This window comes from Typopeltis vanoorti, chromosome 5 (assembly GCF_054136105.1).
Source record: "Typopeltis vanoorti isolate ZY-2024b chromosome 5, IOZ_Tvanoo_1.0, whole genome shotgun sequence".
Classification (NCBI taxonomy): domain Eukaryota; kingdom Metazoa; phylum Arthropoda; class Arachnida; order Uropygi; family Thelyphonidae; genus Typopeltis; species Typopeltis vanoorti.
Window position 1 is genome coordinate 96,460,709 of NC_143553.1, and position 16,232 is coordinate 96,476,940.

Here is a 16,232-nt window from a genome sequence, read left to right on the forward strand (position 1 = left end):
CCAAACCATGAAAATAGACAGACATAGAAAACTTCAATTGCATTCTTAATAGATAACCCATAGAATAAATAAAATATTTCAGCTATTTAATCACACTTGTAAGTGAAGGTGGCAAATTACACCCTCTGCCCAAAAAGAAACCGAACTTTCCGAAAATAGAAGAAACTAGTGGTGCCACCTGTTGTATCTTTTTGTTGTCAAAAGCAGCAACCTTCATTAGTGTTGTGTCAACTGTTTATGATATTTGTTTCATTAGAAGCTGAGTTATAGTACCAAGAGTGACAGTGTGTTTTGATGAACGGTCGGAAAATGAGTTTCAAACAGAGAGCTGACTTTTGTGTTAAACTTGGTAAAAGTTTTACTGAAACGCATCATATGCTTCAAAAAGCATACGGCGATGAATGCTTATCCCATACCCAAGTTTACGAGTGGTTTAAGCGATTTCAAAGTGGTCGTGAGATGTTTGAGGACGACGAAAAGCTGGGCTGTCCAAAAACTGGACTGAGCAAAGTTAACATCCAAAAAGTGCATGATTTTATCAAAGAAAGCCCAAAATCGTCCGTGAGATTGGTTGAAGATGAATTAGGATTCCAAAATCAACTGTGCACAATATTTTGACCGAGAGTTTGGGCCTTCATAAATTGAATTCGCGATTTGTTCCCTACAAGTTGACCGACGACCAAAAATTGTTATCGAATTGAACACTGCAAGGACCTCATTAAAACCACTCTTAAGGAATCAAATTTCCTTGAAACTTGGTGTTTTGAGTATGAGCCCGAAATAAAGTGCCAGAGTGCTGAGTAGAGACCACTAGAAGAGGGGCATCCAAAAAAAGTCACTTGGAGAAGTCAAAAGTAAAGACGATGCTGCTAATTTGTTTCCACGATTTGAAGGACATTATCCACAAAGAATTCATTCTGCCTGGCCAGACGGTTAATGATGAGTTTAGTTTTATCTGAAAGTTTTGAAGTGATTGATAGCAAGAATTTGTCACGTATGGCATGAATATCATGATGCAGGCAGCTGGTCACTTTTGCACGATAATGCACCATCTCATCGTTCGAACATTGTGAGACAGTTTTTGAGCAAAAACCAAGTTTATGTGTTGGATCACTCGCTGTATTCACCTGATTTAGCATCCTGTGACTTCATTCTCTTCTCCTGACTTCATTTGCCGATGAAAAAAAAGCGATACGACACCATTGAAAACGTTCAAGTGGCAATAACCACGACCTCCAACAGTATCCCAAAAACCAATATAAAAAACTTATTTAACTAATTAATTGACTGTATCGAAGCTGAGGGAGAGTATATTGATTGAAATGAATGATTTGAATAATTATAATTGGCTTGTGTTTTATTTTCTATCAGAAGTTTGGTTTCTTTTTGGACAGAGGATGTAAATATGGAAATAGACAACAGAATAAGTAAAGCTGGTATGGTGGCAAGCCAGATGAATAAGTTTATATGGAATAAGAGCAAAATTATCCATGCACTAAACTAGCAGTATATGAGACAGTGTTCAAACTAGTTTTAAGTTATGGATCTGAGAGTTGGGTTAGAAATAAAGTACTTGATCAAAAACTGGAGACCATGGGAGTGAACAGATGGCATCAATTGCAAAATCATATTAAAACAAAGATATTAAAAAGGATGTTGTTAGCATTCACAAATGTGCGCACATAGCTAATCTAAGGTAGTATGTTACTTAAACTGAATGGAAGACAACAAGTTAGCAAAGCAAGTATCTGACCCTACTTTGAAGAAGATCTAGATTGATTCAGTCAGGCATGCCCTAGATCAGTGCTTCCCAAATTTATGGATGTAAAGGCCCCTTTGGAAAAATTAAAATATTTCACGGCCCCATCAAAAAAAAATCATAATACAGACATAAATTATTATAATATTTATATTTATATTCAGTACAAAACATACAAAGCGAATATTGCAAAAATCAAATGCAAATATTACATTTTTATCATCTTACATACACATTTGACATGGCACATTTTTGCTTCCTGAGAAATATGCCAGAAGCAAAATTTGTGAACCAACACCAATGTGTGATTTTTTCCATTAAAATATAAATATGCAATATAAATAAATATAACAAAAAAGAAATAATAGATAATAAAAATTAAACACATTTCTTTTAAGATAAAAAAATATCTACTTAGTCATAAAACATTTTAAATTTGTTTTCATTATTTCATGGCCTCCAAGGAGGCACAGCCCACAGTTTGGGAAGAGCTGCCCTAGATATATTAGATATCACAATATTGGAGTGTTGAGAAGTAATAGAATAATTTTGAGGAAAATTGTTAATAGCAGATTAATAATAATGTAAACTTAATGTGGTATAGTCAGGGCCAGCCATCTCGGGGGTTGCAGTGGGTGCAATGCACCCGGGCCCCACAATTGAGTGGGCACACTCGGTACATATTTGCGTAAACGTATTATATTTCAAATGTGTTTTTTTTTGTTTTCCTGTGCCAAAATCATTTGCAGGTAAGAGGTTTTACAATACGTTTATTTCGATTCCTTTAATTTTTACCTTTGAAAAATATTTTAGGGCCCCCAAAAGGTTTTTTGCACCTGGGCCCCTTTATAGAGAAGGCCGGTCCTGAGCATAGTCATAGTATCCTGTACACCCTTTGAGAGTACATATCAGGAAAATGATGACAATGATGCTGTTACTTAAGGCTCTAAATAGAAGGTATGCTTACTTGCTGCCATTTTGGATCTAGGGTCGCCCACAGTCGCATTCATTCGAGCTCTTGATTTTTTTGACTTTATAGCGAAATGGGAGGTTGTTCTGCTCCAAATTGTATGTATGTATGTATATATATGTATCTATATATATATATATATATATAAACATAAATAAGTTATAAATTATCATTGACCTGCTTGCTTTTTAAAAGTTCATATTGAAATATAAGAAAAATCTTATGAACTTGCATACAATACATATATTGGAAATACTGTTATTTTATTACACAGATCCCCCCTCGTACTTGCCACCATTTTGGAGCTATCTTGGCAGTTAGAGCTCGTATCATTTATCAGTAAATAGAAGTGGCTGTATAACATTCATAAGCATTCATTTTTCGTGAATTCGTAAAGAAAAGACTTCCCATGTCCTTTATTATTGGTTGTACTGCTTTATATGAATTAGCGATTTTGATAAAATACTGTTATTAATTTTAGAAATTCTGCATTGTCTAAATCCGTACTTTAAAATCTGGAACTGAAAGTACTGGGATTCCATGGAAGTGTCATGTAATAATATTAATAATAAAATAAAACAAAACGAGACATATGACTTCTAATTATCTTTGAAACAATGATAATTTATAACTTATTTATGTTTACACATATATATATATATATATAGATACATATATATATATATATACATACATACAATTTGGAACAGAACAACCTCCCATTTCGCTATAAAGTCGAAAAAATCAAGAGCTCGAACGAATACGACTGTGGGTGACCCTAGATCCAAAATGGCGGCAAGTAAGCATACCTTCTATTTAGAGCCTTACTGTTACTACATCTTTTTCTTAGAATGTATTTCTTTGCGAACTTGATCTATTTGACTCCAGATTTATTATGAAATTTACTTCCTAGAATAAACTTAGACATTAAATTATGCAAGATACTTTTCAGTGTTACTCATTTTACATTAGTGTCACTTTATTATTATTATTATTATTATTATTATTCGTGACACCTCCAAGGAGTCCAAAGACTCATTGCAGGAGGACACCTAGTGTACAACTCTCTGTTCTCCACCACTACCGAACCTCTACTACCAATCAACTACATCAGCGCCATCCATTGCCCACCACCACAACGAGTATCTTTTGTCTGTAAATTGCATGTGTTCTGAAGGTCCAATTTGTCTGTATGCAGGATGAAAAACCCGAGTTTCCAGGAGAAAAAACACTGCTACGAGATTGGCTAACTCACCTTCAATTGAAAAAGTCCATATATAGATTCCTCCCGTCACGACGGGAATCAAACTCAGGTCTTTTCCAATCGAAGGGCACAAATTACCGTCGTTCTTCCAATTGCGCTATGGAGGCGCTTATTGTGCCTCCATAGCGCATGATGTCTCTCAGTTTATACTTCTTAATTCTTTATCACATTTACACTGAGCTGTGTGTCTTGTTTTATGTTGCATGAAACATGTCCCACGACGCATCTGTTAATTACAATTAAAGTTAGCCTTCTTGAAATTCCATGCTTTCTAATTACAGGAATCTCTCACTATAGCAAATACTGAACAAACTACTGAAGAGTCTTGACCAAAGTTCCATAGGCTCAGTACTGTTCTCAAGAAAATGCATTATAACAAATTATCCACTGTAACAAACTGTTCCTACATATGATGGTTACATGTATTCGCAATGTTCACCAAAATTATAATTCTTTGGAATTAACTTTTTCCACTTTTTTTTTTAGATTTGCTACCAATCAGAATAAAAATTATAGATTCTAGCCCTAATATAAATACGATACTATCTTAATAAATTACTTTATCCACAAAGTTGAACAGTTTGTATTAGTATTATTTCCTGGCCTCCATGGAGTTACTAGACACATTTCAAATGGGCTTAAATTCTCAAACCATAATGCATATTATAACTTGCCTTGACCACATTCAGTGTTAGTGTACTCAATTATCATCAATTACCACTCCAATGTGCATTCCACTCAGTCACCACTTCATATAAAAATTCTTACTCACATGACTAGGAGATGACCACCATAGTTCTCCCATCACCTTTTATTCTGTTCAATAATTCCTTATCTATCTCATAGATTTCCAAAGCACCAACATATTCAAATTCTCTTGTAGTAAAAGTACATCAGAATTCTCTCTTATTACTGTGCCCAGTTACCATCATCTGCAAACAACTGATCATCTCCTCTCATATCTTGAACTATGTCATCAATATATAAATTAAACAATAGTCCAGAACAAAACCGGATATTACACTGCTTGTCACCCTTCTCTTTTGGGACATCACCACTTCACCATACATAGCACACTAGTTTCTATCAAGCAGCCATCCATGTATACAGTCTATGTATCACTATTCCTCACCCCCCCCCTCAATTTCAGCAGTAATTATTCTGTAAAATATCTTGCAGACATTACTACATAAGCATCTTTTCTAGTAAATTAATATAGCCATATTTATTGAGGTTAGGAGACTGCTTCATAGCTGATACAGACTCAACAACTGTCCCTCAGCAACTTCTGTGTGCAGCATAGTTTTCTTCCATTTAATCTTGTATGGAGGTATATCCAAAGTACATCTGCTAGTCCTGACATCATAATAATGATGGTGAATGTAGTTTTATCTTCAAAGTATATATTAGGTGATTTTCTTGTCTGTCTATCTATCTATCCATAGTAGATCAAGTTACAGACACACAGGGAATTTTTATAACATTCCTAGAGTTTTGAAATTAAAATAAGTGTGAATATTAAGGACATTTTATTAGTCATTCTAATTATTTGAAACATACACTAACTAGTTTCATACATGCACAAACATAATTATAAATAAGTCAGCAGCCATATGTGCAGAGTGATGGAAGACCATAGAAGCTTTAAACTTTTTTTTTACCTATTTCCAGCATAAAAATAATAAAATAAATCTTCTTCCATTAAAACAATAAGCTTTTTTCTTTTGATTTGAATTTTTTTAGTAAAAATGTAAAAGAAAAAGTTGTGCTTATTTTGTGTGTGATACCTAAAAAGTTTGAGAGAGAGACAGGATCCACTATTGCTGTCTTCATAATGATGCACGGTATATCTTAGAATTGAATTAAATAATAAATTACATTGGTAAATTAGCTGCAATTGGTGAACGTATTGCAAAATGTTATATATATCATTCTTATCCTTTCTAGATTTTAAAAAAAGGCATTGGTTTATCTACTGGCTCTGACAGTGAATTAATCACACAAATTCTTTGTATGCCTCCACCAGAAAAAGAAGTGAATGGTCCTGACTGGGCAGCTAGGATACAGTACTTGATGTTTCTGACTCCTACATCTTATTCCTTGTTATTGATGTATGATGATGCAATATATGCTGTAAGAGATCCTTTTGGCAATAGACCACTCTGCATTGGAAAGTTAGTGCCACCTAGTGCTAGAGTTGGTAAGCAAATCTTTTAAAATCAGTAAAGGACTAATTTTTTTGTTGTTAGTAATATTAATTTGAGTTTTTTTTTTTTAAAGCATATTTTCCAGAATTTATAGTTTATATAAAATCACCAGCAAAAGAATATGGCAGTTTGCTCTTCTTCTCAACATTTAAAAATCTGTCATAGCACATAATAGTATAGCACTTTCTAATCATTAGATTTAGAATTGGATATTTAATCTGTTTATATATGTAAAATGAAATGTCCAATATTTTACAACAAACTCTTTGTGTTATCTTATATGGTAAGAGATTCATTAGAATTAGGTTACCTATAATAACCCTTTAAATGGATTTAGAAAGGCCTTTTTTTATTATTTTATCTGTCTTACCACATCTTTCTATTATATGTTATTATACTCAATGGCCTATCTTGATCATATAACTTAGCTATGTATAAACTTAATTAATCTATCTGCATAGTCCCTTATATCTGTTAATTATAATGTATTCTCTAATCTGAAAGCTCTAATTTAGGACTTTAGATCATTACAATTTGAATTTTAATGGACATCACATAATCATCATCACAAATTGTCGCATGAAAACTGTAACCTGTTGTTTTGTGCTCTGAAGATGCTGGTTTGAAATCCAGTAAAATATAAGCCAGTTAATAAACCTCTTTTTATAATTTAGTTTGTTTGGTGTTGTAATACTGTTATGTTGTTAAAATAAGTTATGAATAAAGTCCAACACCTAAGCTTGTCCATTAGATTACTGCTTCAGTCAGTCAGTTGCATGTATTGTCTAGCTAGTTTGTCATTCTTGTGGAATGATAACCTTGCCACCATGATATGAGCCTAGCTAATTCACCTTCAGTTGAAAAGCCCTTGTAAAGTTCTTCACTTCTTAAATATGATTTGAACCTAGTCTCTTCACAACCAAAGTGCATCATAGTTACAGACCGAGCTATGGACATTACTTTAAATGTTTACTTTAAATGTCCATTGGACATTAATGTCTAGAAGATGAACATTACTTTAGTAATCTATCCTCTAGACGAGTATTTGGAGGACATTAATATATCTGTTTATTCATGCAGATTGTCATTTGTAGGTTTTATTATGGTTGGTTGATTTATTTAAATGCCCACAGTCTTCCAAGTATCATCCTTAGATTTTGTAACTATAATTTTAGGATAATGTGATTAGCACTGTGCCTATAAGTATACTTTGTACATAAATTGCATGTGGTTTTTCTAGACAGTTTGCCTGATTGTGAGAAGAAAAATCCAATTTTCCTAGAGGAAAAATCCTGCCACTTCTGTACAAGACTAAGTCACCCTCACTTAAAAAGCTTCAACTTCCTAGATGAATTCAAACCCAGATTTTTCCAGCCAAAGAGCATCATCTGAGCTATGGAGGTTCTCCCTTCAAATTTGCTCTATACATTCACACATTGCACATCCTCTTCTTATATAGCTCAGCCATCCTGCCATTTGTTATTTCTGCTCTACTTTTCAAATCATTGTTATTTCATACTTATGAACATGTTAATCACTTTCCTAACTATGCTGTTATTCTTTAGCTCCTGCAACAGCTTCCTCAAAAACTCCTTTCAACATTTTTTTCTACCTTCCAAATCATTTTGTATCCAGAACTACCATTAACTGTAATGCCCATTTATTTCTTTCATGCAAAACCTCAGTTATTTTTCTCATTGTGCCACCTGCAAAATCATGTTTTAAGCACTGTTTTTCAACACACTATTAATGATTGAATCCCATTACAAAGTCACATAATCATCGTTTGAAACTTACTTCATCTTACTAACCTCTCTCTCTCTCTCTCTCTCTCTCTCTCTCTTTCTATTTCTTTTTTTTAAATGCTCCAGTCTATCACTGCACTCTCATTTTTTTCGTTCATCCATAGTCCATAAATCTTTCATATATTCTGATACATGCCAAACAGTTTTCACAGCACATCCTCTGGGAAAAGTCCCACACCAAAGAAAACTTGATCTTTGAGCTGAAACATTTCAGGTTGCTGATATATGTTTGCCATTTTTAAAGTTCTGACTGCTGCCATGAGTAAACCATATAAAAACCAAAATCAACAAAATTTAAACAGAACAAACAACACCAAACAATTCCTATATCCAATCTTTAAAAAAAAAATAAAAATAAAGTATTATTGTAGAATCAACAGTTAGATCTAAACAATACTATATTTTAGCACTATTTTCTCAGCACAGTTCAAAACATGATGGATACTCCAGTAATCATAAAAAATCTTGATATCTTAAAATATTATGTTTAGTGATCTTGCAACAGTCACAGTATTGAGAGTCAGTTCATTTCCATTTGTAAAGCAGCATCTATTTGCATCTCCTGATTCCTTTTCTGATATGTTTTATGTAGACTATAGATGATGTCATGGAAGGAGACAGAGCACTTAGGTGACGTGATGGTTGGATTAGGAATAGCAGTATCTAAGTCAGATGTGTGTTCCTGCCAGTAAAGTTTCCTGGCTGCTGTGATATAAAGGTCTCTTGCAACATTTATGCAAGTTCTCCCAGTAGGTCATCTACATTTAAGTTTCTGTACTGCAGTGTGGAAGATGCCTTCAGGAAAATTGCTGTTTTCATAATTAAAGAGGAAAAGAGCATGTTGACACTGTTACACAGTTTTGCTCCAGAAATAGATGTTATAGTTTGGTTGAGATGAATATCAACAGTGAATTTATTGAGCTGTCATAGGAAGACAACTTCCTCAAGCAGCATGTGACAGAAGGAACTCGAGGTCAAAGAGTTTTAGATTTGATTATAGTGTTGGGGGGGGGGGTTCAGTTAAAGATGTAACTATTCTACCTCCGGTTGGTGACAGTGATCATGCAGTACTCACTTGGGAAGTGACTAAGTTTATGAATGCTCTATTCAGAAAATGCTGAACTATAAAGCAGGAAATTATGACTAACTGAAGAATATACTGAGTTCAGTGGAATGGGATCGGTTGCTGGATAGGAAGAAAAGACAGTACATGGGAAGCATTTAAACAATACTTAAATGATGTGATATCAGAATGTGTCCCAAAAGTTCAAGGAATAAATAGGATAGAAGTCAAATGGATGCGTAATCTTATTAAGAAAGAGATTCGTAAGAAAAGGATGAAGTGGAAGGAATACCATATGCATAAGGTGATGTCCATTATGCTAGAAGAAACATAAAACTGATGGATCTTGGAGTGTTAGTAGATAGGAAGCTGAAGTTCAGGGGCCATGTAGCAAAGATTGCAAATACAATCTGAAAGATAATTGCAATGCTGAAACGAATATTCACATGTAAAGATAAGGATATCATTTTACCTCTCTACAAAGTTTTGATAAGACCTCACTTGGACTATTGTGAGCAGTTCTGGTCTCCTGGTTTCCATTGTGATTCTCATATAATGGAGAGAGAGTGCAAAGGATAGTGTTAAAAATGATATCAGGATTGTGGAATGCTGATTATGAAGACAGATTGAGAATTTTTAAACTGCAGTGAAAACTTTTAATGCGTGCGTGCATGCGTGAGAGAGAGAGAGACAGACAGAAACAGAGAGATATTCTTTGCTTTAATGGAAAGTATTTCTGTTTATTTTTACTAAAATCACCATGTAAAAGTTATTATTTACTTCAAATAAGCTAGACTATATTGTTTTTACAGGTCATGTAGGTGAAAAAGAATATGAAGGATTTGTTATATCATCAGAATCATGTTCCTTTGCATCGCTTTCTGCCTTACTGGTTCGAGAAGTTAAGCCTGGTGAAATTGTGAAAGTCACAAAAGAAGGCATCCATTCAGTCTGCATTGTACCAAGGCCTGATTCCAAGCTTCCAGCATTCTGTATATTTGAATATGTATATTTTGCTAGTCCAGCTAGTATTATTGAAGGTAAGTTTTTATTTTCAGTTGTTATTTCTATTAGTATGCAAGCTATTAACTCATTTTGATGGCACGTCTTCTTAATCATAAATTTTATTCCCCAGATGGTAATTAAATCCATAAGTCTTTTAAATTTAATGCATATACAACCTTTTGAGAAGAGGATACACAATATCATATTTCATGGATTAGTCCAGAAATCAATTTATGCTGTATTTAAAATCCTAGCAGTGAAATTGCTTAATTCTCTATCAATTTTGCAGTGGTTAGTTAACGTTATCATGACCTTTACAAAATCCTGTTATTTTAGTTTTGATTGCTTTAATATTTCTTTTTCTGTTTTAATGTCTTTGATAATGGATGAACAAAGCAACTGTAGCTATTTTTATGTTATGTTATTTATTTTTTAAATATTCCATCTATTTAAAAAATTCCAATTTTCAATTTCTCCAACTATGCTCCCTCAGCTAAATTCACTCCGTGAAACTTTTGAACATACACACTGCTCCATAAGATGCATTTCAAGATGTGCAGCAAGGGCAGTTAAAGCATAATACATACCTTTCCCTGTCAGTTTTCATCTCTTCTCTTCATTCATTTTGGTATGGCTTGTGTTCAAAAAAAAAAAAAAAAAAAAAGGAATATATAGTTCTTTCTTTTGAAAGTTCCTGTTGCTGCTTCCAAATAGTATCTTATTTACTTGGATTTAACTAGACTTTCTAAGTGATTTATCATCCGTTGTGATATTTCCACCTTACTTATTGAAGATCTGTATCTGAAGCCATCACCATTTGTCTCCACTACAGATATCTGAGAAATTCTTCAAAGTAGAATTCTGGTTTTTCTTCTATACCCCCCCCCCTCCCATGTGCACGCACTCACGCGCGCACACACACACACACACAGATTCATGCTAGTTTTTGTCGATAGCCCATACAGTGCAACTCATCTCTTTCATCCAAGCGTACAAGTTGTAATGTAGTTTTGATGCTCATACGTGAAATAGAACTTGATGGTGATACGTCAAGAACCTTTCCAAGCAGCTGACACATGATCTCACTATTAGGATGTGCCTAGAAGGAGTAGAGTTTAGCTTTTTAAAAAATGCTGCTATGCTTTTTAAAACCAGGAAAAAGGCAGTTATATATTGTATAGAATGCAGGACTTTGAGCATTTTCTCCTAGGTTTCCCAAATTAGATCTTAACATGTTCACATTCATATACCTTGTGCATCATGTCTCACATATAAGGCATGAGACATTCCAGCATGAACATGTTAAACAAATATTAAGTTAAATTATTTTCTATTTATTGTAACTCAAAGACTAAGGTTTGCACCTAGAGATATACCCTATATGTTCTTCTCTGGGTATAGTAAGGATATATATGCTTGGCAATATGTGTATAGTAAAATTGTATAATAGTAATCTTACTTAGCATTTGTATGGAATTAAAATAATTTAATAAAGTGAATGAACAAATAAATTGTCAAAAAACAGTGCATTTCTTAAATGGAACAATTGCAAGTACAGTACAGTATGTGTGTGCTGATTTATGACATATGAGGTTTATAATTATTCATACTTACAGTGGCCATCGCATTAACACATTTTTGCCATATACAGTGTTACAATAAAACTTCTAGTGTTCTTTATTGATTACAGCAGTGTAGCATGGTGTTCATTATAGAAGAGAGGAGTATTTTTCACTATAGAGGGTCATTGCAGTACTAAGCTACCAATACATACCAGTAGATTTTATTATTAGTTACTTTAAATATACCAACCAAATATAGAATTTCCCTTAAAAATTGGTGTTTCTAATTTATCCTGAAACAGATTTTTCCCCTGTTCACATAGTTTTGGTTGCAGTGGATACACATGCCCAATTTGTATACTCACCCTAAGGTCAAGTAGATAAGATGATTTGTACCTGCTTATCAGGCTCATCCTAAAATTTTTGTATTAAAGCAAACAGGAATCAAATTAATAGTTGAAAAATTATTTAACAATGGATATATGCTGCTTGGAAATAATCAGTGAATACCATAGTTATGAGAAATAAACAGCCATGGCACCTATGTTAATAAGATTTAGGACCTCCTTTCACTATGATGACTACAGCAATCCTATGGAGTATACTTTCCACAAGAATACGATAGCTATCAATGAGAATTTTGGGCTATTCTATCTGTTGGCATGTAACAAGGTCACATTGGGATATACCTTTATAGATATACCACTGTTGAGGGGCAGACATCCCTTGACCTCATCTGATGCTTTAGTTCATCTCACAGATGTCCAATAGGGTTGAGATTAGGACTCTGTGGAGGCCACTCAAGTATGGTAATTTTCATGTCCATAAACCACACAGTTACAGCAGCAGCCTTATGACACTGCATTGTCTTGCTGAAAGAGACAATGGTCAGTTCCATAGAAATGCCATAAAGTAGAAATCATTGCATTGCCTATAATGTTCAGATACCTCTTTGAGTTCAGTGCTGATGGCACCACAAATAGAAGTCCTAGGCCAAAACCAGGAAAATCAGGACCATACTATCACACTGCCACCTCTGAATTTCATTGTTGGGGTTATACACTCTGGTGAGAAATGTTCACTGGGCATCTGCCACACCCACACCCATCCATCTGCTCGGTAGAGGGCATAGTATGACTGTTTGTTCCATAACACAGTTTTACAAGCTTCCACATCCCACTGTACATGCTCTTTGCACCACTGAAGATTGCAGTGCATTATGGTTCAGGTAATGTGGAGGCTTGCATTTGCAATCCTACCATGGAAACCCATTTGTGAGCCTCAGTTATGAATGTTTTTGTGCAGATTTGTATTCCAGTTGATGCCCAGAACTCCACATTCAACATGTCAGCTGACGAATGGTGGTTTTTCCATATTATCCTACGTAGTACCCTACTGCCACATTCAGTGTGTATGTCCACTGTGGGTAGTACTTGCAGTTGACTTCCTGCACTTTTATTTCAGTATGGTATCATGATTATTGACCTGGGATGGCCAAATTTGTCAACAGCCTAACAGATAGGTCTGTAGCATGGCATCCTATCACAATATCTATCAAACTCTGTCAGTTCCCTTCTCACAGCCATTCCACCTGGACACAGTTGCATTGACTTGGGAGCATTATATTCCTCCAATTTATGTTGGCTATAAACACATGACTCGTTACACGGAATAATGCTCCTTGTCCATGGGGCTATACTTCTTTCCAGGTGTATGATGGTATATATATTTCTCTGGAACTGACACATTTCAGACCATAATGATGTGTATCATATCCTATAATGTGTGTGTGTGTGTGTGTGTGTGTGTGTGTGTGTGTGTGTGTGTGTGTGTGTGTGTGTGTGTGTGTGTGTGTGTGTGTGTGTGTGTGTGTGTGTGTGTGTGTGTGTGTGTGTGTGTGTGTGTGTGTGTGTGTGAGAGAGAGAGAGAGATTTGACGAACAATAACTAGACTTGGTCTAAGATGATGCCTTGGTTTTTATTGCATTGTGTAGGTGGGTCATTTTGAAAGCTTCCTTGAATTTTTCTGAAAAAGCAGTTATGGTCTGCATATAGCATTTCTGTTTTCTACCATAGTACAGGAAGACCTACTTTGGTTTGCCAGATAGCTTAATGCTGATTTGTATTCTCTCTCTTCTTTTCCATTGTTAACATATTCTGACATGTGGTTCATCCTGTTTGTTTGTACATAACATATGCCACGTGAATAGTAGGTTTTATAAACAACTGGTTTCTTAAGTGGTTGGATGAATTGGTTTAGGAGGATGTAAAATTTGCAAGATCTTGCATAGTGAAGTGAAAGCTACTTTTATTTCATATTGTCAAAGTATTTTAGAAATCTTGTCCATTGCATTGGATCAGAGTTGGATCACTGCATGTTTTGTATTCTTGTTTATTTGTTGTTGCTTGGGAGAGGTTTATAATGTATCATTGATAATTTTGTACTTATATCCATTTTGAGATCTGATCTGGGCAAGTTATTTATCTTAGAAGACCTCTAGGATTATGCTATCCTGTTGTTTCAAGTTCAAGAGTGAAATTTATGCATGGGTGTAGGCTGTTCAGGTAGACTGTGAATTCTTCTAGCTGTTCCACTTAACCTAGCCAGATGATGAAAATGTGATTTGCTTAACATTACCATATTTTGTGGGAAGGTTAATTTTGTTCTCCTTTGATGAGACATTAATAATAATAAAAGAGTACTATTTAGAACATTTCATTTGATAAGAAAATGTATGTCTTTTTAGCTAAAAGGAGTAGCTAAATTAAAATCTATCCCAATGGCTTTAACAGGCCTTTAAGGCCCACAACCTTCCAAGCATGCTTGGATTTCGTAACCGAAATACGAGGATAGAATGGTCACTCCTATGCCTCAAGGTATTCTTGGCTGTATCCCTTTGTGTTCACGGGGCCGGTTTGCCAGCTTGCGGGATGAAAAACACCAGATAAACTGGTGGAAAAAACCCTGCTGCCCGTGCCCAAGACCGGCTAACTTGGCTATGGCTGAGGAAGATCCTTCAGCTCCACGTCTCTGACGGGAATCGAGTCTAGGACACTCCTTCCCCAGGCATATGATTGCGAAGCACAAAGCCACTAGGCTAACCGCGCGAACAGCTAAATTAAAAGCAGTAACTAAATTAAATTTTGAAGAAATGAAACTTTTAAACTATCTATCATTTGTAAAGAACATTGTTTACTTGACTGTGTGTCCTTTCACCATTTTCTTGCATTTGCCAAAACTATGCATACAACTCTATCCACTAAAGGTTGCAGACCTTTAGTGAGTTGTATTCCATCCACTAAAGGTTACAGACCTTTAGTGAGTTGTATTCCATCCACTAAAGGTTTTGCAGACCCATTGTGGCACATTTAATACCATGGGTAGTCTAAAGAGTAGATAATCCAGAAACTATGTTCTAGAGAACCTAAGAAACATTTTTAAGCTACCTCAAGCCTCCAGTAGTCAAGGTGGTGATCTCACACAAGGCAGCAAAATTCACATACCACCTAAAGATGTTCACAAACACCTGTTGCCATGGTAGTATTGTGACTCATATCTTGTTTGATTGGAGAGTAGATATTTTATACATTTAGCCAATCAGGCTGGCAAACTTCATTTGCTTTTAATGAAAAATGCTTATTTATAAGAGATAAAACACGGTTCAACAAATTCAGTATAATACTGGCTGTCAAGTTATGGAGGTTCTTTTTTGTAATTCTTTCTTTTGTAATTATAGTGGATCAAGTCAGACAACAGATCCACTATAATTACAAAAGAAAGTTTGTAAGTCGACTTCTACATCTGAAGAAAAGAGAAACTAGATTGATTTCTCCTTTTCTCCAAGTTTATGTAAAATAAACACTTATGAGTGACTAGTAATCAATGGAATGAGTTTATAGTTTAATCACAACTTCATTAACATGTTTCTAAATGGAAAACCTTAATCCTTATGGATTAATGCACATTGATCTTAGTCATTAAGACTTATTGATTACAAATTTACAAAATTTTGTATAGTGGTTTGAGTAAGCTAATTAAGCTTTTGTTTAGCCTGAGCTCAAAACTTGCATTAAATTCAGAGAATTCACTTGAATGGTAAGGACTCACCTAAGATTAAAAAAATGTGTCTCACCTAAGTCAAGTAGTGCTTTAATAATAGTAATGATACATACACTATGGAGCATATACTGTTGTAAAAATTATGTGGGCACTTCCATTTTTCATGAATACTGCATACTGATGAAAAATCAAGGTTATAAATCATAATAAGATTATGAAAGCATGTTATATTGCACAATACTGCAAATAGGACCTGATAGAATTAACCAAATCAAATGTAGCATTATCCTAGGCTACCATAGTAGTCATCCAATAGTTTATGTTATTACACTGCATTTAGAGCATTAGAAATCAAGATTGTGGCTGATGTCATTAAAAGAACTGCAATGTGATGGTGAAAATAAACAGATGGACTACATAAATTAATTGAAAAGAAGTGTGCTGAAATGTGTTGTGCATCATTGCATTCTATGAATAATGAGTTTGGATTACCCACAGCTTAAGACGTTTGTGTCAAAACATTTCCATAGCTTTCCTT

At 34.6% G+C, this 16,232-nt stretch overlaps 1 protein-coding gene across 1 annotated transcript in view; it reads left to right on the forward strand.

Annotated features, from left to right (window-relative positions):
• LOC150106673 (amidophosphoribosyltransferase-like) overlaps positions 1-16,232 on the forward strand; it is a 78,934-nt gene that overhangs the window by 28,292 nt on the left and 34,410 nt on the right. The window contains exons 3-4 of the mRNA XM_090393451.1: positions 5,941-6,193; positions 9,881-10,108. Coding sequence (XP_090249577.1) covers positions 5,941-6,193; positions 9,881-10,108 — 481 coding nt within the window. The remainder of the gene's footprint in view (positions 1-5,940; positions 6,194-9,880; positions 10,109-16,232) is intronic.